This window comes from Hyperolius riggenbachi, chromosome 1, assembly GCF_040937935.1.
Source record: "Hyperolius riggenbachi isolate aHypRig1 chromosome 1, aHypRig1.pri, whole genome shotgun sequence".
NCBI lineage: Eukaryota > Metazoa > Chordata > Amphibia > Anura > Hyperoliidae > Hyperolius > Hyperolius riggenbachi.
Window position 1 is genome coordinate 343,169,428 of NC_090646.1, and position 23,424 is coordinate 343,192,851.

The 23,424-nt window shown below is 46.7% G+C and overlaps 1 protein-coding gene across 3 annotated transcripts in view; it reads right to left on the reverse strand.

The window, feature by feature from the left end:
* Nucleotides 1–23,424, reverse strand: part of LOC137512208 (uncharacterized) — an 81,690-nt gene that overhangs the window by 41,004 nt on the left and 17,262 nt on the right. The window contains exon 1 of one of the 3 annotated variants that reach the window (XM_068234041.1): nucleotides 15,697–15,781. The exons of 1 other annotated variant lie outside the window; for it this stretch is intronic. Coding sequence is in view for 1 of the 2 variants with exons in the window: in XM_068234039.1 (XP_068090140.1) it covers nucleotides 20,893–21,778 (886 nt within the window). In the remaining variant the exon portion in view is untranslated. Of the gene's footprint in view, nucleotides 1–15,696; nucleotides 15,782–18,913; nucleotides 21,779–23,424 lie in introns of those variants that run through there. One more of the 3 variants, XM_068234039.1, reaches the window with a different exon arrangement.

Sequence of the window (23,424 nt, forward strand, 5' to 3'; positions counted from 1 at the left end):
CCTCCCTCAGAAGCACCCTGGGTGGGACCTCTCCCCAGTCCCCACTAACCCTCAGCAGTACCCGGGACCTCTCCACAGTCTCCCACCCTCAATCAGAAGCTCCAAGGTCGCCTCCCCAGTCCCCCACCATCCCTCAGCAGTACCCAGGGACCTTTCCCCAGTCCCCCAACCTCCCTCAGAAGCACCCTGGGACCTCTCCCAGTCCCCACCCTCCCTCAGAAGCACTCTGGGACCTCTCCCAGTCCCCACCCTCCCTCAGAAGCACTCTGGGACCTCTCCCAGTCCCCACCCTCCCTCAGAAGCACCCGGGGACCTCTCCCAGTTCCCACCCTCCCTCAGCAACACCCTGGGACCTCTCCCAGTCCACCACCCTCCCTCAGAAGCACCCTGGGACCTCTCCCAGTCCACCACCCTTCCTCAGAAGCACCCTGGGACCTCTCCCAGTCCCCACTCTCCCTCAGAAGCACCCTGGGACCTCTCCCAGTCTCCACCCTCCCTCAGAAGCACCCTGGGACCTCTCCCAGTCCCCACCCTCCCTCAGAAGCACTCTGGGACCTCTCCCAGTCCCCACCCTCCCTCAGAAGCACCCGGGGACCTCTCCCAGTCCCCACCCTCCTTCAGTGACACCCTGGGACCTCTCCCAGTCCACCACCCTCCCTCAGAAGCACCCTGGGACCTCTCCCAGTCCACCACCCTTCCTCAGGAGCACCCTGGGACCTCTTCCAGTCCCCACTCTCCCTCAGAAGCACCCTGGGACCTCTCCCAGTCCCCACTCTCCCTCAGAAGCAACCTGGGACCTCTCCCAGTCCCCACCCTCCCTCAGAAGCACCCTGGGACCTCTCCCAGTCCACCACCCTTCCTCAGGAGCACCCTGGGACCTCTCCCAGTCCCCACTCTCCCTCAGAAGCACCCTGGGACCTCTCCCAGTCCCCACTCTCCCTCAGAAGCACCCTGGGACCTCTCCCAGTCCCCACCCTCCCTCAGAAGCACCCTGGGACCTCTCCCAATCCACCACCTTGCCTCAGAAGCACCCTGGACCTCTCCCAGTCCACCACCCTCCCTCAGAAGCACCCTGGGACCTCTCCCAGTCCACCACCCTCCCTCAGCGACACCCAGGTACTTCTCCCCAGTCCCCACCCTCCCTCAGCGACACTCAGGGACCTTTCCCCATTCCCCACTCTCCCTCAGAAGCACCCAGGGACCTCTCCCCAGTCCCCCACCCTCCCTCAGAAGCACCCTGGGTGGGACCTCTCCCCAGTCCCCACTAACCCTCAGCAGTACCCGGGACCTCTCCACAGTCTCCCACCCTCAATCAGAAGCTCCAAGGTCGCCTCCCCAGTCCCCCACCATCCCTCAGCAGTACCCAGGGACCTTTCCCCAGTCCCCCAACCTCCCTCAGAAGCACCCTGGGACCTCTCCCAGTCCCCACCCTCCCTCAGAAGCACTCTGGGACCTCTCCCAGTCCCCACCCTCCCTCAGAAGCACTCTGGGACCTCTCCCAGTCCCCACCCTCCCTCAGAAGCACCTGGGGACCTCTCCCAGTTCCCACCCTCCCTCAGCAACACCCTGGGACCTCTCCCAGTCCACCACCCTCCCTCAGAAGCACCCTGGGACCTCTCCCAGTCCACCACCCTTCCTCAGAAGCACCCTGGGACCTCTCCCAGTCCCCACTCTCCCTCAGAAGCACCCTGGGACCTCTCCCAGTCTCCACCCTCCCTCAGAAGCACCCTGGGACCTCTCCCAGTCCCCACCCTCCCTCAGAAGCACTCTGGGACCTCTCCCAGTCCCCACCCTCCCTCAGAAGCACCCGGGGACCTCTCCCAGTCCCCACCCTCCTTCAGTGACACCCTGGGACCTCTCCCAGTCCACCACCCTCCCTCAGAAGCACCCTGGGACCTCTCCCAGTCCACCACCCTTCCTCAGGAGCACCCTGGGACCTCTCCCAGTCCCCACTCTCCCTCAGAAGCACCCTGGGACCTCTCCCAGTCCCCACTCTCCCTCAGAAGCACCCTGGGACCTCTCCCAGTCCCCACCCTCCCTCAGAAGCACCCTGGGACCTCTCCCAGTCCACCACCCTTCCTCAGGAGCACCCTGGGACCTCTCCCAGTCCCCACTCTCCCTCAGAAGCACCCTGGGACCTCTCCCAGTCCCCACTCTCCCTCAGAAGCACCCTGGGACCTCTCCCAGTCCCCACCCTCCCTCAGAAGCACCCTGGGACCTCTCCCAATCCACCACCTTGCCTCAGAAGCACCCTGGACCTCTCCCAGTCCACCACCCTCCCTCAGAAGCACCCTGGGACCTCTCCCAGTCCACCACCCTCCCTCAGCGACACCCAGGTACTTCTCCCCAGTCCCCACCCTCCCTCAGCGACACTCAGGGACCTTTCCCCATTCCCCACTCTCCCTCAGAAGCACCCAGGGACCTCTCCCCAGTCCCCCACCCTCCCTCAGAAGCACCCTGGGTGGGACCTCTCCCCAGTCCCCACTAACCCTCAGCAGTACCCGGGACCTCTCCACAGTCTCCCACCCTCCCTCAGAAGCTCCAAGGTCGCCTCCCCAGTCCCCCACCATCCCTCAGCAGTACCCAGGGACCTTTCCCCAGTCCCCCAACCTCCCTCAGAAGCACCCTGGGACCTCTCCCCAGATCCCCACCATCCCTCAACAGTACCCAGGGACCTCTCCCCAGTCCCCCACCCTCCCTCAGCAGTACCCAGGTACGCCTCGCCAGCCCCTCATCCTCCCACAGAAGCACCCTGGGACCTCTCCCCAGTACCCCACCCACCCTCAGCAGCAACCATGGTCCTCTCTTCAATCCTCACTCTCCCTCAGCAGCACCCAAGGACCTTTCCCCCAGTCCCCACCCTCCCTCAGCAGCACCCAGGGACCGCAGTACCCCACCCTCCCTCAGTGACCCCTTTCTCCCCCAGCAGCATAATTATTATGCATTTATATCACTGACATCTTCTGCATCACTTTACAGAGTACAGTCATGTCACTGACTGTCCTCAGAGAAGCTCACAGTCTAATCCTACCACAGTCATAGTCTAATTTCCTACCATTATCTATATCTATATCTTGTCAGTAAATGTTCCTCAGATGGGCTCACAATCTAATCCCTACCATAGTCATATGTCCATCATAGTCTAGGATCAAATTAGGGGAAGACAATTTATTTACCTGTATGTTTTTGTGATGTGGTAGGATACTGGAGTTCCTGAAGGAAACATACCCAGACATGGGCAAAACCTACAAACTCCATGCAGGTAGTGCCCTGGCTGGTATTAGAAACTGGAGACCCAGTGTGAGTGCTAACCACATGTATTTATACAGCACTGACATCTTCTGCATCACTTTACAGAATACATCGTCTTGTCTCTAAATGTCCTTAGACGATCTCAAATCCTGCCGCGATCACTAATCCTGCCATAGTCACGGTCTAATGTTTTCACTATAAGCTTATTCTTGAGGGGAATCTTTTTTTGTTGTTTTATAGCCTGTGTGTATATACAGTATGTACTTTTGGGGTGGAGGAGACACAGGTCTTCTTGCCTGAGGTGACAACAATGCCCTGCTTGGGGGGGCTGCTATTGGCTATCTATACTGGGGGGATTACTATGGAGACAGGAAAAAGGGTGCCTTTTAATTTTTTTTTTTGGGGGGGGGAGGGGCCCACACCCAAACTTTGCTATGGGGCCCCATGATTTCTAGCTACGCCCCTGACCCTTGACCCAACGCTGTGTGCCAGAGATGACACCACTTGTTTTCACCATCACGGTACAGTTTGGGTATCACCTTTTTTGAGAAATAATTGTGGCCTGGTATCTACCACTGCGGTGTGTGGCTTTGCTTTTGTGTGCTGCTATTCCTCAGGTGGTCATCCCATTGCAGTTTGTGCTTTGTCATCATGTGCCTTCGTAAGGAAGTTGTCCCTACGCGGGTCTTGGTCTTTCCACAGCTCAATTTTTGGTGGCAGAGAGTACAGATGGCATTGCTCTCATCTGAGGCAGACACACAAAAAAAGTCCACACTGCTGAGCCCTGGGGTGATGGCACTTTGGCGGTGGCGGCCGACTGAGTGTTAAGTGGGGTGCCAGAATCAGAGCAGGAGGAGAAAGATATGTCACGGTTCTGTGCGGAAGCTGAGGAAGATGAGGTGTTCTGTGTTAAATAGTCAACTACGTCTTGACAATCTTGGGGGTTGATGGCACACACCTTCTGAACACTGTACTTTGGTCCAGGGCCGCACGAAATCACAACAGCACGACCTCGAACAGACCTGCCGGGCGGCCTACCTCTGCCTGTTTTGCCAATATTGGGGTGGATGAAGTGAAAGGTATGCACTGACTTGACTAATACAATGTGCAGTCACACAGGTGCAGTGAACAGGTATGCAGTGACTGGTATCAATACAATGCAAAAGGTGCAGCGACTGACTGGTATATAATACTGCGTGCGCTCACGTAAGTAGGTAGGTGTACTGAACAGGTGGGTATGCAGTGATTGGTAATACAAATGTGCAGCTGTCACACACACAGGTACCGTGAAGAGGTGCAGTGACTGGTGGCATATAACACTGCATGCGCTCACATCGGTAGGTAGGTGCACTGAACAGTTGGGTATGCAGTGATTGGTATTACAAATGTGCAGCTGTCACACACAAAGGTACCATGAACAGGTGCAGTGACTAGTGGTATATAACACTGCGTGTGCTCACGTAGGTAGGTAGGTGCACTGAACACAGGTGGGTATGCAGTGATTGGTATTACAAATGTGCAGCTGTCACACATACAGTAGGTAGTCACTGAATGTTCTGGGCCTGGCAGTGGCACAGTAGGAATTACCAAGGGTCCACAGTCCAGCAGCTGCAACTGACTGACAGGGCTGTATATGCAACACAAGTGTCTGTGGGACACACACACACAAAAAAAAATAGATCACAAGAACAACATTAACTCTCAAAAGAGCTGTTGAGGATGAGGAGTGCTTTTTAGCAATAAGTATCAGCAAGAATGAGCAACCCAACAAGCCCAACACAAGAGCCTAACTAAGCTTTCCCTATGTCAGCAGGTTCTCTCCCTTCTCTAATTACTGCAGCCACATGAGTGAGTGAAAAGGCTGACGCTGCCTACGTTTTATAAGGGGGGGGGTTCCAGGCGGGAGTGTAGCCTGATTGGCTACCCTGTGTCTGCTGACTGTGATGTAGAGGGTCAAAGTTGACCCTAATGATGTAGTATAGGGGGCGGGTCGAACTCGCATATAGTTTGCGGTTCACCGCGAACACGAACCACCGAAGTTCGCGTGCGAACCATTCGGGCCATCTCTACTAGTTAATGTAGACTATGTTGACCTAATGCTGGTGCATCAAGTTATGGATACTCTGACTTGCTAATGTGCCTGCGTGGACTGCCTGAGACCTTAGTGCATAAGTATCATCTGAACGGATATAGTTTAGGTGCAGTAGCATAGCTTAGGAGCTCTGGGCCCCAGTGTGAGTTTTATATTGGGCCGCCTCAAGCGTTCAATACATAACAATTGATATGGAACCCCAAACCCTGCCAAGGACAGCTGCAGTGTCAGAGAGGTGTAAGCAGGGGAGGAGAAGAGTCTATTAAAGTGAACCTCGAGACTAAAAATCGACTCAGCAGCACTGAAAAGGCCTGGTGTTTCTTTAACAGTTTCACAGCATCAGAACTTTGTTTCTCTTATACAAGCCTCATTTTTAGCTGCACAGAAGAAAACTGCCTGGGCTTTTTTCCCCTGATGCTGTGCAAAGCATGATGGTATTTCTGATGTTGTTGTTCTCGTTCTGCTGTTTTGGTGTAATTATTTTTTTTTTTTACATTTTGAATTTGACATTTAAAGCCTAGCGTGTGCAGCTGGGAGGGGTTATCAGGACAAAGGACAATTGGAACTGTGTCTTATGCTCCTTGTCACCTCCTTTCAACCAAAAAGATGGCTGCCCCCATGACAAAGATGGCAGCCCCCATGAATCACAAACATTTGCCTGTTCTTTTAAAACCGAGTGGGTAAAAAATTATATTACCTATCTATTGTAATTAACATAACTAATGTAACTTAATGACAGTACGTTTGTTTAGGCTGAAGTTCCCCTTTAATGATTACAACTAATCAAAGCACATATAGAGGTGTTCGTTACCTGCCCAACACCAATAAAGAGCTAATAAAGCGGTTGAAGGAGGGCCCCTACTAGGCTCCTCTGGTTTAGGGGCCCTGGTGCAGTTGCTACCTCTGCACCCATTATTGCTAAGCCACTGTTTAGGTGGGGGTGCCTGATTACCACATCAGTTCAATTACCATTCAGTTTCAGTTTCTCATTAGAAAAAATCTTGTCATCTGAATTAAGCTAGCGATTCTGATTCGATTGCGATCAACTTTATTAACCACTTCCCGACCGCCGTATATACAATTGGCGGCCGGGAAGTGCACCCCGCAAGGACCGCCGTATAGACAAATGGCGGCGGTCCTTGTAGGGGCATGGGCGGAGCGATCGCGTCATCCGTGACGCGATCCCCCGCCTCCGCCTGGTGCCGCTCACCCGCCGCAACATCCCGCCGGCCATACGGAAGCGCCGGCGGGATGTTAACCCAACGATCGCCGCATACAAAGTGTATAATACACTTTGTAATGTTTACAAAGTGTATTATACAGGCTGCCTCCTGCCCTGGTGGTCCCAGTGTCCGAGGGACCACCAGGGCAGGCTGCATCCACCCTAGTCTGCACCAAGCACACTGATTCCCCCCCCCCTGCCCCAGATCGCCCACAGCACCCATCAGACCCCCCCTGCCCAGCCCCCAGACCCCTGTTTGCACCCAATCACCCCCCTAATCACCCATCAATCACTCCCTGTCACTATCTGTCAACGCTATTTTTTGTTTTATCTCCCCCTCTGCCCCCTGCTCCCTCCTGATCACCCCCTCACCCCTCAGATTCTCCCCAGACCCCCCCCCCCCCATGTACTGTATGCATCTATCCCCCCTGATCACCTGTCAATCACCTGTCAATCACCCATCAATCACCCCCTGTCACTGCCACCCATCAATCAGACCCTAACCTGCCCCTTGCGGGCAATCTGATCACCCCCCCCCCCACACCAATAGATCGCCCCCAGATCCGACATCAGATCACCTCCCAAATCCATTGTTTACATCTATTCTCTCCTCTAAACACCCACTAATTACCCATCAATCACCCCCTATCACCACCTGTCACTTTTACCTATCAGATCAGACCCTAATCTGCCCCTTGAGGGCACCCAATCACCCGCCCACACGCTCAGATTGCCCTCTGACCCCTCCTTATCAATTCACCAGTGCATTAATTACATCTGTTCTTCCCTGTAATAACCCACTGATCACCTGTCAATCACCTGCCAATCACCTATCACCCATCAATCACCCCCTGTCACTGCCACCCATCAATCAGCCCCTAACCTGCCCCTTGCGGGCAATCTGATCACCCACCCACACCATTAGATCGCCCGCAAACCCGCCGTCAGATTACCTCCCAAATGTATTGTTTACATCTGTTATCTTCTCTAAACACCCACTAATTACCCATCAATCACCCCCTATCACCACCTGTCACTGTTACCTATCAGATCAGACCCTAATCTGCCCCTTGCGGGCACCCAATCACCCGCCCACACGCTCAGATTGCCCTCAGACCCGACCCCCCTTATCAATTCGCCAGTGCATTAATTACATCTGTCCTTCCCTGTAATAACCCACTGATCACCTGTCAATCACCTGCCAATCACCTATCACCCATCAATCACCCCCTGTCACCCCCTGTCACTGCCACCCAACAATCAGCCCCTAACCTGCCCCTTGCGGGCAATCTGATCACCCACCCACACCAATAGATCGCCCGCAGATCCGACATCAGATCACCACCCAAGCGCAGCGTTTACATCTATTCTCTCCTCTAAACACCCACTAATTACCCATCAATCACCCATCAATCACCCCCTATCACCACCTGTCACTGTTACCCATCAGATCAGACCCTAATCTGCCCCTTGCGGGCACCCAATCACCCGCCTACACGCTCAGATTGCCCTCAGACTCCCCCTTATCAATTCGCCAGGGCATTATTTACATCTGTCCTTCCCTGTAATAACCCACTGATCACCTGTCAATCACCTGTCAATCACCCATCAATCACCCCCTGTCACTGCCACCCATCAATCACCCCCTGTCACTGCCACCCATCAATCAGCCCCTAACCTGCCCCTTGCGGGCAAACTGATCACCCACCCACACCAATAGATCGCCCGCAGATCTGACATCAGATCACCACCCAAGCGCAGTGTTTACATCTATTCTCTCCTCTAAACACCCACTAATTACCCATCAATCACCCATCAATCACCCCCTATCACCACCTGTCACTGTTACCCATCAGATCAGACCCTAATCTGCCCCTTGCGGGCACCCAATCACCCGCCTACATGCTCAGATTGCCCTCAGACCCCCCCTTATCAATTCGCCAGGGCATTATTTACATCTGTCCTTCCCTGTAATAACCCACTGATCACCTGTCAATCACCTGTCAATCACCCATCAATCACCCCCTGTCACTGCCACCCATCAATCACCCCCTGTCACTGCCACCCATCAATCAGCCCCTAACCTGCCCCTTGCGGGCAAACTGATCACCCACCCACACCAATAGATCGCCCGCAGATCCGACATCAGATCACCACCCAAGCGCAGTGTTTACATCTATTCTCTCCTCTAAACACCCACTAATTACCCATCAATCACCCATCAATCACCCCCTATCACCACCTGTCACTGTTACCCATCAGATCAGACCCTAATCTGCCCCTTGCGGGCACCCAATCACCCGCCTACACGCTCAGATTGCCCTCAGACCCCTCCTTATCAATTCGCCAGTGCAATATTTAAATCTGTTCTCCCCTGTAATAACCCACTGATTACCTGTCAACCACCTGTCAATCACCTATCAATCACCCATCAATCACCCCCTGTCACTGCCACCCATTAATCACCCCCTGTCACTGCCACCCATCAATCACCCGCTGTCACTGCCACCCATCAATCAGCCCCTAACCTGCCCCTTGCGGGCAAACTGATCACCCACCCACACCAATAGATCGCCCGCAGATCCGACGTCCGATCACCTCCCAAGTGCAGTGTTTACATCTGTTCTCTACCCTAAACACCCACTAATTACCCATCAATCACCCCCTGTCACTGCTACCTATCAGATTAGACCCCTATCTGCCCCTAGGGCACTCAATCACCCGCCCACACCCTCAGAATGCCCTCAGACCCCAGCCCTGATCACCTCGCCAGTGCATTGCTTGCATCTATTCCCCCCTCTAATCACACCTTGAGACACCCATCAATCACCTCCTGTCACCCCCTAGCACACCTACCCATCAGATCAGGCCCTAATTTGCCCCATGTGGGCTCCTGATCACTCGGCCAAACCCTCAGATCCCCCTCAGACCCCCTTCCGATCACCTCCCCAGTGCATTGATTGCATCTATTTTCCCCTTTAACCACCCCCTGAGACACCCATCAATCACCTCCTGTCACCCCCCTAGCACTCCTATCCATCAGATCAGGCCCAATACAACCTGTCATCTAAAAGGCCACCCTGCTTATGACCGGTTCCACAAAATTCGCCCCCTCATAGACCACCTGTCATCAAAATTTGCAGATGCTTATACCCCTGAACAGTCATTTTGAGACATTTGGTTTCCAGACTACTCACGGTTTTGGGCCCGTAAAATGCCAGGGCGGTATAGGAACCCCACAAGTGACCCCATTTTAGAAAAAAAGACACCCCAAGGTATTCTGTTAGGTGTATGACGAGTTCATAGAAGATTTTTTTTGTCAAAAGTTAGCGGAAATTGATTTTTATTGGTTTTTTTTTCACAAAGTGTCATTTTTCACTAACTTGTGACAAAAAATAAAATCTTCTATGAACTCGCCATACACCTAACGGAATACCTTGGGGTGTCTTCTTTCTAAAATGGGGTCACTTGTGGGGTTCCTATACTGCCCTGGCATTTTAGGGGCCCTAAACCGCGAGGAGTAGTCTAGAAAACAAATGCCTCAAAATGACCTGTGAATAGGACGTTGGGCCCCTTAGCGCACCTAGGCTGCAAAGAAGTGTCACACATGTGGTACCGCCTTACTCAGGAAAAGTAGTAGAATGTGTTTTGGGGTGTATTTTTACACATACCCATGCTGGGTGGGAGAAATTTCTATGTAAATGGACAATTGTGTGTAAAAAAAATCAAACAATTGTCATTTACAAAGATATTTCTCTCACTTAGCATGGGTATGTGTAAAAATACACCCCAAAACACATTATACATTATACTACTTCTCCTGAGTACGGCGGTACCACATGTGTGGCACTTTTTTACACCCTAAGTACGCTAAGGGGCCCAAAGTCCAATGAGTACCTTTCACAGGTCATTTTGCGACATTTGGTTTCAAGACTACTCCTCACGGAAGACACCAATGAAGTCCAATGAAGACACCCAAAGGTATTCCGTTAGGAGTATGGTGAGTTCATAGAAGATTTTATTTTTTGTCACAAGTTAGCGGAAAATGACACTTTGTGAAAAAAACAATTAAAATCAATTTCCGCTAACTTGTGACAAAAAAATAAAAACTTCTATGAACTCACCATACTCCTAACGGAATACCTTGGGGTGTCTTCTTTCTAAAATGGGGTCATTAGTGGGGTTCCTATACTGCCCTGGCATTTTAGGGGCCCTAAACCGTGAGGAGTAGTCTTGAAACAAAAATGACCTGTGAAATCCTAAAGGTACTCATTGGACTTTGGGCCTTTTAGCGCAGTTAGGGTGCAAAAAAGTGCCACACATGTGGTATTGCCGTACTCGGGAGAAGTAGTACAATGTGTTTTGGGGTGTATTTTTACACATACCCATGCTGGGTGGGAGAAATACCTCTGTAAATGACAATCTTTTGATTTTTTTACACACAATTGTCCATTTACAGAGTTATTTCTCCCACCCAGCATGGGTATGTGTAAAAATACACCCCAAAACACATTGTACTACTTCTCCCGAGTACGGCGATACCACATGTGTGGCACTTTTTTGCACCCTAACTGCGCTAAAGGGCCCAAAGTCCAATGAGTACCTTTAGGATTTCACAGGTCATTTTGAGAAATTTCGTTTCAAGACTACTCCTCACGGTTTAGGGCCCCTAAAATGCCAGGGCAGTATAGGAACCCCACAAATGACCCCATTTTAGAAAGAAGACACCCCAAGGTATTCCGTTAGGAGTATAGCGAGTTCATAGAAGATTTTATTTTTTGTCACAAGTTAGCGGAAATTGATTTTAATAGTTTTTTTCACAAAGTGTCATTTTCCGCTAACTTGTGACAAAAAATAAAATCTTCTATGAACTCACCATACTCCTAACGGAATACCTTGGGGTGTCTTCTTTCTAAAATGGGGTAATTTGTGGGGTTCCTATACTGCCCTGGCATTTTAGGGGCCCTAAACCGTGAGGAGTAGTCTTGAAACGAAATTTCTCAAAATGACCTGTGAAATCCTAAAGGTACTCATTGGACTTTGGGCCCTTTAGCGCAGTTAGGGTGCAAAAAAGTGCCACACATGTGGTATCGCCGTACTCAGGAGAAGTAGTATAATGTGTTTTGGGGTGTATTTTTACACATACCCATGCTGAGTGGGAGAAAGATCTCTGTAAATGGACAATTGTGTGTAAAAAAAATTAACAAATTTTCATTTACAGAGATATTTCTCCCACCCAGCATGGGTATGTGTAAAAATACACCCCAAAACACATTATACTACTTCTCCTGAGTACGGCAATACCACATGTGTGGCACTTTTTTGCAGCCTAACTGCGCTAAGGGGTCCAAAGTCCAATGAGCACCTTTAGGCTTTACAGGGGTGCTTACAATTTAGCACCCCCCAAAATGTCAGGACAGTAAACACACCCCACAAATGACCCCATTTTGGAAAGTAGACCCTTCAAGGTATTCAGAGAGGGGCATGGTGAGTCCGTGGCAGATTTCATTTTTTTTTGTCGCAAGTTAGAAGAAATGGAAACTTTTTTTTTTTTTTGTCACAAAGTGACATTTTCCGCTTACTTGTGACAAAAAATAATATCTTCTATGAACTCACTATGCCTCTCAGTGAATACTTTGGGATGTCTTCTTTCCAAAATGGGGTCATTTGGGGGGTATTTATACTATCCTGGAATTCTAGCCCCTCATGAAACATGACAGGGGGTCAGAAAAGTCATAGATGCTTGAAAATGGGAAAATTCACTTTTTGCACCATAGTTTGTAAACGCTATAACTTTTACCCAAACCAATAAATATACACTGAATGGGGTTTTTTTTATCCAAAACATGTTTGTCCACATTTTTCGCGCTGCATGTATACAGAAATTTTACTTTATTTGAAGAATGTCAGCACAGAAAGTTAAAAAAATCATTTTTTTGCTAAAATTCATGTCTTTTTTGATGAATATAATAAAAAGTAAAAATCGCAGGAGCAATCAAATAGCACCAAAAGAAAGCTGTATTAGTGACAAGAAAAGGAGCCAAAATTCATTTAGGTGGTAGGTTGTATGAGCGAGCAATAAACCGTGAAAGCTGCAGTGGTCTGAATGGAAAAAAAGTGGCCGGTCCTTAAGGGGTAGAAAGCCCTAGGTCCTCAAGTGGTTAAGGAATCGACTTCAGTATGGTTGATCGAAAGTCGATTGACTAGTGGCCCACACACTACAAATGATATCCTATGCGATTCACCTTCACATTTGATCTGACCTATGTTGTGTCTCCATGTTCTAAATGCAAAATTGATTCAAAGACGATCAAATGACGTGAACAGTAGCCAATTCCTGTGCGATTGACCGATATCTTGTATCCTGCCCAATCGACTAAGCTGGTCGATTCGACCTGATATCAGCCACTTTTCATCAATGGGGAATGCTTTAACACACTCGATTCTCTCTCAATTCTATAAAATGATCGAATCGAATGGTCGATTGTACAGCCAAATCGCTAGATGTATGGCCACCTTAAGGTACCCGTAGACAATTTAATTTGCAGATAATAGGCGGACATTACAGACTATTTTCTGCTGTGCCTAGTAGCAATTTCAGCTAACTATGGCTAAAGTTTGACTAGAGAAGCTTAATTTGCCGCAGAGAAACATTACTTTAGATATGCTACACTTTCCTGATGCTCAGCTGCAAAAATCTACAGAAGACCAATTTTTTTTCGACTTAGAATCATCATTCACCAGGTATGGACATGATCATTGTGCCAGCAGATGCTTTCTTTAGCCAAAGTATTTTGACCTTGGGAGCTTACAGATGCCGAATAACCAAATCATTTAAAATAAATTACCAAAATGTTAATAAATGCTCTTATAATTTCTCGTCTGGACTACTGCAACGTACTACTTTGTGGACTACCTTCTAACAAACTGGCCCCGCTCCAGTCGGAACTGAAATCAGCTGCTCGTCTCATTCATCTTTCTTCTCGATCTTCCTCTGCTGACCCTCTCTGTCAAGCTCTTCACTGGCTGCCAATTAAGCAGAGGATCCAGTTCAAACTCCTAACCCTAATTTACAAAGCTCTCCACAATCTCTCTCCCCGGTACATATCCTCACTAATTTCCAGATACAAACCCAATCGCAATCTCAGATCTGCACACGATCTTCTGTTGTCCTCCTCTAGAATCACCTCCTCACATTCACGCTTACAAGATTGTGCACGCGCTTCACCCCTTCTCTGGAATCCCCTCCCACAACACATCCGTCACTCGCCAACCTTTGCTACTTTTAAACGCTCTCTAAAAACTCATTTGTTCCGACAAGCATATGCGCTACCTTAAGCCACTTCCCTTTGTCCTAAGACCAAATTGCACTCCTACTAGGTATCCTAAAACACACTGCCTTTATATATTTTAACGTATACTACCCCTCCTCTTGTTTCCCCCCATTCCCTTTAGATTGTAAGCTCGCAAGGGCAGGGCTCTCTCCCCCTTTTGTGTCTTGGAAATCATTATACATTTTATTCATCATGTTATTTTTATCACTGTCATTACCACTTCTGTATTTTGTATTCTGTAAGCTGTATCATTTTTTGTATTTTGTCACTAATTATGTATCTTGTATATTAGTGTACACCATTGTCTGTATTATATACCCCATGTTTGTTTCTTACTTTGTACAGCGCCACGGAATATGTTGGCGCTTTATAAATCAATATTAATAATAATAATAATGTCCACATTTTGCTAGACCAGATCATGTAGAATGAACCAGTGATCAAATCCTGCAAAGTAAAGCAAACCTGTGAAAATGTTTTACATGTTGCCTTGTTATTACGGTTTCATGCATGCCTTCAAGGTTGTTTTTCTTACTTTGAAATTGCCCTTTTAATATGTGAATGAAGTCCAGATGAAGTGAGACCTAGTTTTGGCCGCCCCTTCCTCCCTCACTAAACTGCTCCCATTGGCCAACTCTCATCATATGTAGGGGGGTATGGAAAGAGAGAACTTAAAGGGACTCCGAGCAGTGCAGAAACTATGGAAAGATGCATATCATTTTAAAGCTCTCTTTCTCCTCTTTCCAATGATATATAACCCGCCGTCCTATGCATTTTAGTTTTCGCTATTTTCGCGATTGAAATTTCCGCGACTGCAATTTCAATTGCGAAAAGAGAAAACTAAAAGGCGTAGGGCGACGATTTAGGTGTCGCCAGAAAGAGGAGAAAGAGAGCTTTAAAATGACATCCATCTTTCCATAGTTACATTGTATTACACAGGGCGACTTTTTCCTAAAGTCAGCAGCTCCATTCTGCTGAATGGAGCTGCTTACACTGGGGAAAGTGTCGTCCTGTGTAATACAATGTAACTATGGAAAGATGTATATTGTTTTAAAGCTCTCTTTCTCCTCTTTCTGGCGACACCTAAATCGTCGCCCTACGCCTTTTAGTTTTCTCTATTTTCGCGATTGAAAACGCGGCCGCGGCAATTTCAATCGAGAAAATAGCGAAAACCAAAAAGGCGTAGGGCGGCGGTTTATATATCATTGGAAAGAGGAGAAAGAGAGCTTTAAAATGATATGCATCTTTCCGTAGTTTCAGCACTGCTCGGAGTCCCTTTAAGAAATACATTTTTTACTTCAAGGTCCTTTGAGAGGGAGGAGGGACTGCAGCCTCCATTTACCTGTGCTTGTTGCTCATTACAGCCGGTCATATTTATTGTTTCATTTGTAAAGATGGATATTTCAGGGGATCCAGAAGTTATTTTTACATAGCGAGGAAGGCAAATGTAGGCACATAGTTCTGTGCCCAACCCATCAGATACTAAAACCAACATACCATAAAGGTAAAAGCAAAAGTGGAAACTACTATACTGCAATATCATGCCATTTTAATATTAGTATATACCAAGGTCAACTACTGTCACTATAATAGCATTGAAAGCTTCATGAAACAAAAAAGTTATCATACTAAACAAAGCACACTCATACATTAGCATATAGTTAACTAGTCTTAAATACTGAAATAATCCCCATGGCCACATTTTCAATTGGTAAAAGAATAGACACCACTGTAATTTCCCCAGTTATTACCTACACACAGTGCTCCAGCAATTGGTGAATTTGCATACTACTTACTAATCTTTCCAGCAGCTTTCACATTGGCGCTCCCCCTTTCTGTACATATTCAGCACTCCTTCACATCTAGCAGGTGATCTCCAGGCTTTCTGTGCCTGTCAAAGCATGAAGCAGGCACCAAGCAACTCAAACAGAACAGAACAAATAGGTGAAGGAGGTGTGATATAGCTTCTTTATAAAAAGCTTACAATGGAAAGGGAGGGAATAAAATGGCAAAAATGTATAGCTGGTAAGTAGTGAATATTCTTATCCTATCTGTAAATTTATTAGCACCCTTCAGACTTGTGTTCTCTAACGCACACTACGTAGAATTTGCAACATACAAGTAGTTTTGTGTGTTGTTTATAAACCATTTTTGCATTAATCATTTTGTCACCTGGATGACTGAGTGTGCAATTCTGACTTACTTTGTGATTGTGAAATGCCGCTTGCTTCGACTGAATAGCATTTGGTAATGCAGAAAAAAAGCTGATTTTACCGAACACCTTGTCAAATGTCAATTCACTAAAGCAGTTACTTGATGGAAAAGTAAAATTACCAACTAGTGAGGTAAATTACTGACTTATGCAGTAAATTTCTCAATAAATGTCAATTAAAACATTTGGTAAAACAAGTTAGATGTTCAGTATTTTAACTACACCCTGGAGCTGTAACTAACAATCATCCATTCAGTAAAATGGACAGACAAAGGAGACAGCCCATACTACTCCACAAAAATCAGAGATGCAGGAGCAGGGCACATTCATAGAGGTTTGCCCAGTATCCCTTTAGACGTGCACATGCATAGACTGATATACAGAGAGGGCCCTCTAGTGGCACACATGCAGATCTAAAGGGACGCTTGTGGATGTCTTTTGCTGTTGTAAGTTGTTACAAACCACTCTTGCAAAGGAATGGCTCATATTTTGGGCAGACAACCTGAGGAATTATCACAACTTTGGCCAGGAGTGGGAAAACATCACCACAGCAGAACACAGCTTACTGCTAAGGCTAAGTCCACACTAGGCACGGTTGCAGGACGGAGCCTGCGGTCCGTGATCCTATCGGTCCGTGATCCTAGCCAAGGGAACGCAAACGGATCAATGCTGCCTTTTTGCAGGATACGTTTTCGATCCGTTTTTTTTTGTTTGTTTTTTTTTGGCTGAGGGGGTAGCAGGCAGGATGGGGGTGGCAGCGGTCAGCGGAGATGTCCCCCCTCCCTCACCTGGGTCCCCCGTACCCGCTACCCCCTCCAGCTACATGCCGCAAAAATTTAAAGTATAGCAGCGGCGAGCGGGGAGCTTACCTCCTTCCCCTACTACTGTACTTCCTCCGCTAGCCGCGTCACTGCCTGCAGTGCTGCCCTCTATAGTTCGGAGGGCGGCATATTGCAGGCAGTTACGCGGCGAGCAGAGGAAGTAGGAGGAGGAGGTAAGCTCCCCGCTGCTATACATTACATTTTTGCGGCATGTAGCTGAAGGGGGTAGCGGAGACGGGGGACCCAGGTGAGGGGGGGGGGACGTCCCCCCTCCACGCTGCCACCCCTGTCCTGGCTGCTATGCCCCTCTAGCATGGCGGCCCCCTCTCTCCCCACAGGCTGTGACACAGAAACGGATCCGTTTCTGTGTCTAAATCTGCCTGTGTAGAGGGGGATCCTTTTTTCCATTGCCTGCCACTACCCCTGCGTGTATCAGGTTTCAGATCCGTTGTGTGAAAAAGCTGCAGATCCGGACCCTCTGGGACGGTATTAAAAGCGGGTCCCAGCAGATGGATCCGTTTATTTGTTGGGTAAAGACAGCTACTATTTTTAATAATACTATCCGTGGCTCCGGTTTTGATCAGGTTTTAAAAACGAAGCCACGGATACGTTTCCGAACCTAGTGTAAACCAGCTCTAAGACCTACTCCACAGCCTTGTTAAGACTTCTACTTTTTACTGAACATGACTTAGTGAATTTAAGCCATGTTTTTCAGTAAATCACAAAACTATTACCCCTTGTGTGAAAATCGTAGTGAATTCAGAAAAAAAAGTCTTAAATACTGAATGCAGTATTTTACCAACCAATTATTTTTTACGGAACAGGTTTTAGCAAATTGAGCCCATGTGCTGTTTAAATACCTCCCCCTATCCCCTCATCACTGATAAGAAGTAGAATAGGGAGGAGCTGAGAGGGGGCATCAGCCAGGTTTTCTTCTGATCACAAAGCTGGCTGTGCACACCTGCTTCCTGCACTCCACAGAAGGGAGCAGAGAGAGGAAATGCCTCTGGTTAGATGGTGGCTCCCAGTCTGCTGGAAGTTGTATAATTTGTGCACAGATCTCTGGATCATGTGACCGACTTTTGCAGATATACAATAACTTGTAAAAAGTCTATATGGCACATTGGGCTTGATTCACAAAAGCGTGCTAAAGCATAGCATGACCGTGCTATGCGTTTAGTGTGCAATGTAACGTGCGCAAAGGTTTTGCGCGCGTAAAGATTTACGTGCATGCGCTAACGCTGCAAACTGTGCATGACAACCTTTGTTAGGGCGCGCATGTAAATCTTTACGCGTGCAAGCCTTCATGCGCGTCACATTGCGAGCTAAACGCATAGCAAGGTCGTGCTATGCTTTAACGCGCTTTTGTGAATCAAGCCCATAGTGACCCTTACCAATTCCCTCAAAGTGTTCCATGTAAAAAGCAACTACAAAAACAAACATAACAGACTTAAAAAGCAAACAAACAAACAAAATGATTCCCAAAATAAAGAAGGTCTAGTGAGGAGGTCTGGTGGCAACTGATTGGTACCAATTGTTTGCCATATCTAGAAAGTGTATGCCCAGCAGTACACGTGACAGAGCAAAAGTTCATAATAGAAATGGAACAAATCCTAAATTTCCTCGAATCTGAATCCAAAAAAATTGGATTTGGATCTGAAAATCTAACGAATCCTGTATATAAGAATTGTGTTATCCATGTACAGTAAGAGTAGTAAGACTTAGAATATACTATTCTTACACGGATTACACAATTCTTATGTACAGGATTCGTCAGATATGAAAGATTCAAGAAAATTGAGATTTTTTTTGTATTGGGATTCAAGGAAATTTGGGATTTGTTCCATCTCTAGTTCCTAAAAATGGCAGCAGTTTTATTGGACCCAGACAAAGGTGGTGACAAATGATTATTTTATTTAAGTGACAATATGTTAAAAACAACACGATACAAAAATTGTAAGTGCAGATTACAAGCTTAAAGACATAACATGTACAAATGATGACACAGTAGAAAACCTTTCGCAATAAAGCTTACAAACAAAGAGAAAAGCCAAGTCTTAATGAGCGTAGCAAGTTTAAATACTGCTGCATTGATAGCTGAAACTGTACTCCAAATGTTGCTGTCCTATTTATGTGATGATAAAAATGTATAAATGCCTCTCTCGGCCAATAAATGACAATGCTTAAACAGTAGAAGCCCTTTGGTTTTATGTAACCTGCTCCCTCTCCCATGATGTTTACGCTGTGCAATTTCTTCCTTTTTCAAATAGCCCTACCAAAACAAATTCTGGGTGACACACCTTGTCATATAAGACTACAGACACCCCCTTCTCATTGGACACAGGCTCACAGTAGATGCAAAGAGGAGACACTTCTCTTTCTGCATGCCTGTGGCATTCTACACCGGTGACATTAGTATGAAATAATAATAATAAAGTTCCTACTATGAGGGATACACAATGCTGTGTTCCAAGTGTATCCCATGCAGATATGCTGTGCCTGTTGCAGTGTCCGTGTCTCAGTCACACTAGCACTGTTCTGCACCCATGCACGCCACTCGGGTTCCTGCGCTGTCACTTGTGTTGCTGCTTTTTCAGCAGAGAGGATTCCCATTGATCTGTTTTAATGCAATAGGGAGTTCCAGTGGTTTTCTATACTTTTGCCGGGGCTCCCATCAGTATTAAGGAGCTTTTCACAGGCGGCGGTGTGATCTTGTCCCCGGCAGAAGCAGGCTTGGTGGCTAGTCGGTGACAAAATGCGCCAGAAATTGACAGATGAAGGCAGTAGGTGACAGATAAGAAGGCAGAGAAGGTGACACAAGGTATTAAAGAGCAGAAGGATTGTACATATAGGGTAAACAGCTTAGTGAGAACATACTCTGTACATTCCCATAGGTTTTCCTTGTTTCTGTCAGAATTCAGCATCTGGAAATATTGTGAAGCTTAGTAATGCTTGTACTAAGTTCTAATACTCCGATAAAAATACCCCAAAGCAGTCAAGTTATCCTCCCCAAATCAAATCTAATTTTTCAGAAGTACTAATCTAACGAGCTAGATTAGCAAAAGAAAAATGCTATCTGAAAAATGTAAACTATATGTACATCCCCAGCTGTATAGAAGGAGAGGAAAGCATCTAATAGATTGCTTGCCACAGCAAACATGGTTTCCAAAGGTTACTGCTCATCCCTGGATGCGAATTGGCTGCTGCCAATTGACAAGGGCATTATGGGACACTCCCCACATTTTACAGCTAACATCATTGTTGTTTCGTTTGGCCATTCATGAATGAGATAACTACTGTATTTTTCGGACTAGAAGATGCACCTAGGTTTAAAGGGCAAAAACCAAGGGGAAAAAAATTACTAATCCTGGTGCGTCTATGGTCCAGGGGCGTCTTGTAGATGTTCTCCCCCCAATTATTGTCTTCCTCCTGTCCCCTTGGTGTCTTCCTCCTGTCCCCTTGGTGTCCTCCTCCTGCCCACCTAGTGTCCTCTTCCTGTCCCACTTTGTGTCCTCCTCCTGTCCCTCTCAGTGTCTGCCTCATGTCCCCCCTGTGTCTGCCTCCTGTCCCCATGTGTCCCTGTGTCCTGCGCTCCCCCTGTAGGAGGTAATTAGTGGCAGCCGCCATCACTCACCTTATCCTGAGTGCCTGCGGCAATCAGAAGTTGTCCCCTCTGTGTCCCTGGTGTTCATGTTGCGATGTCCCAAATACTCCTGCTCTGCAAATGTAATTAGCGGCGGTAGCCGCAGGTATCACTCACCTCATCCAGTGAGCCAGTGGCGATCAGCTGCTTCTGTCTCTCTCTGATCGCTTCAGGCACTCAGGATGAGGTGAGTGATAGCGGCTGCGGCTAATTACTTTCTATAGGGGTAGCACAGGACACAGAGTCAATACAGGCAGTCCCCGACATCGCAGCGGGTATCTTTAGATACATCTCTTCGCGCATAAACACATTACATTCAACATCCTACCACATCAACAGAGTGTTGCCCTGGATTCTCTCCAGAACTGCTTATAAAATAGTCTGCAAACATGTCACGGATTCTGTGTACATACAAAGGTGCACGTACAGGCTTAAAGGCCACTGGCAGTAGATTTTCTGTAGCAACTTCTTCATCTGTGTGTCCTTCTTTTTGATGAACATAGTTGTGAAGGATACAACAAGCCTGGACAACAGTGCCTGCAGTGTCCACATTTAATTGCATAGTACTCTTTAAAACTCGCCATTTATTTGATAGGATATTAAAGGCACACGCTGCTACACGCCTCGCTTTGCCGAGTCTATAACAGAAAACCTTCTTTTTCTTAGTAAGTCCTCTGTGAGCATACGGACAAAGGTGGTTCTCAGAAAGTCCAAATGCTTCACTGGCAGCCAACACAAATGGAACAGCTGGTTGAGTTCTTCCGGGCAAAGGTTGTCTTGAAGGTATATTGAATATTCCTTCAGCCAGTTTTTGTCCCATAGGAGAGGAGCGGAAAGGTTTCAAGTCAGCAGAACTCCCAAAGACATCTATAGTTACAAAATTGTAGTTGTTATCAACTATAGCTGCTAGCACCATGGAAAAATGTCTTTTATAATTATATGTGCGTGATTCAGACATTGGAGGCATCAGTATTCGAATGAGTCTCCCATCTAACGCCCCTATACAGTTTGGAAACTGTGTACTCTGCCAGAACAAGTCCACATTCTCTAGCCACTGTTGCTGTGTAGGCTCGGGCATAATAGAACTCTTCAGTTCCTCCCAGATGGCTTGGCATGTTTCTTTCAAAATCTTCCCTATTGTTGTTGTGCCCATAAGGAAAAGAACACGTAGAGAGGCAAATGACTCACCAGTAGCAAGATATCTGAAATTGTAAAAGCAAGAGAGATGAAGTTGTTATATTTCTGTAAATAACATGCATGTACAAAATAATCCAATGCCAATTATAGGACTGTATGGCAGGGGACAAGAGGGGCTTGAAAAGAATTGTGCATTATAATTTTCCTATCTTTTGCTTCTTTTAGTAAAGACTAGTAAGATAATTTACTTATTTAAAAGTAGTTTTCTTTGGGGCCTAAAGTATACCTGAACTGAAGCAAAGCTACCAAAGGTAAGCACAGAGGCATGTTAATGCTGGATCCACATACCTCTGTACGTTGTCTTTATCTCCTATTTCCCACCAGTCTCTGTAATCACTTCTTGAAAAACTTGACTTTCGGCAAAAGTCTGATTTTCAGACAAGTAGAAGCAGGCTTGCCGCAATGTTCTCTCCTATCACTCTCCCTAAGGGGAGTGAATGGGGCAGAGAAAGTCACTTTTTTCGAGGAACAATTGTGGCGATTGGAAGGAACTAGCAGAACGGACAATGCACAGAGGTATGAGGATGCAGCATGAATATATCTCTGTGCTAACCTTAGGTAGCTTTGCCTCGGGTAAGGTGTCCATTAACCACTTCACCCCAGAGACAATTTTACTATTACCGCCAAGAGACATTTTCAGCTTTCAGCACTCTTCCCATTCATTTGGCCATAACTTTATCAACGCTTATCACACCTAAATGATCTATATCTTTGTTTTCAGTAATTACTTTATTTGCTATGCATTTTAAAGGGAAAAATAAGGAAAACAATAAAAAGATTATATCCCCTACAATTTTAAAATAAACAATGGTACTGTAGAAAAAACCCACCCACAAAATAGGCATTTAATCTGCCTATTTGTCTTGGCTACCACAACATTTACAATATGTCCATAGTACATTTTTTTTGTTTTCTTATTTTCTTATTGTACTATCAGTGATAACAAAGTCCTTATTTGCAAAACATTACTGTAGTACACCCTCATGGCATACATATTTAAAAAGCTTTTCTAGTCAAGACACATTACAGCAAATTTTCTGATGTTTGTGATACATCATATATGTATAGTGAAAAAAACCCAGAATACAGTAATAATCCTGAAATTCATGAAAGTAGAGTGCATTATCCTGAATGAACTTGAGGTTCTGCGAGGTTGCTGGATGTGGGGAGGCAGTGGAGGGTGCTGGGTGGGGTGAGGTAAGTGAGGGTGCTGGGAGAGACTAGATGAGGGTGCTGGATGGGGAGAGGTAGGTGAACATGCTGGGTGGAGAGAAGTAGGTGAGGGTGCTAGGTAGGGTGAGACTAGGTAATTACTTTATTTTCTATGCATTTTAAAGGGAAAACAAAGGGAAAAAAATACACTATTTCTCCAATTCCACACCCTATACTTTTAAAATAAACAATGCTACTGTAAATAAAACCCACACATTTTATTTCCCATTTGTCCCGGTTATTACAATGTTTAAATTATGTCCCAAGTACAATGTATGGCGACAATATATTATTTAGAAATAAAGGTGTATTTTTTCTGCTTTGTGTTTTTTTGTACTTCATGAATAAATATAAGCCATTAATTGCAAAATTAACAGTAAGATATATGGATACAAAGTAGAAGAAAGCGCACTCAGTGTGTGAATTATGAAATGTGGAT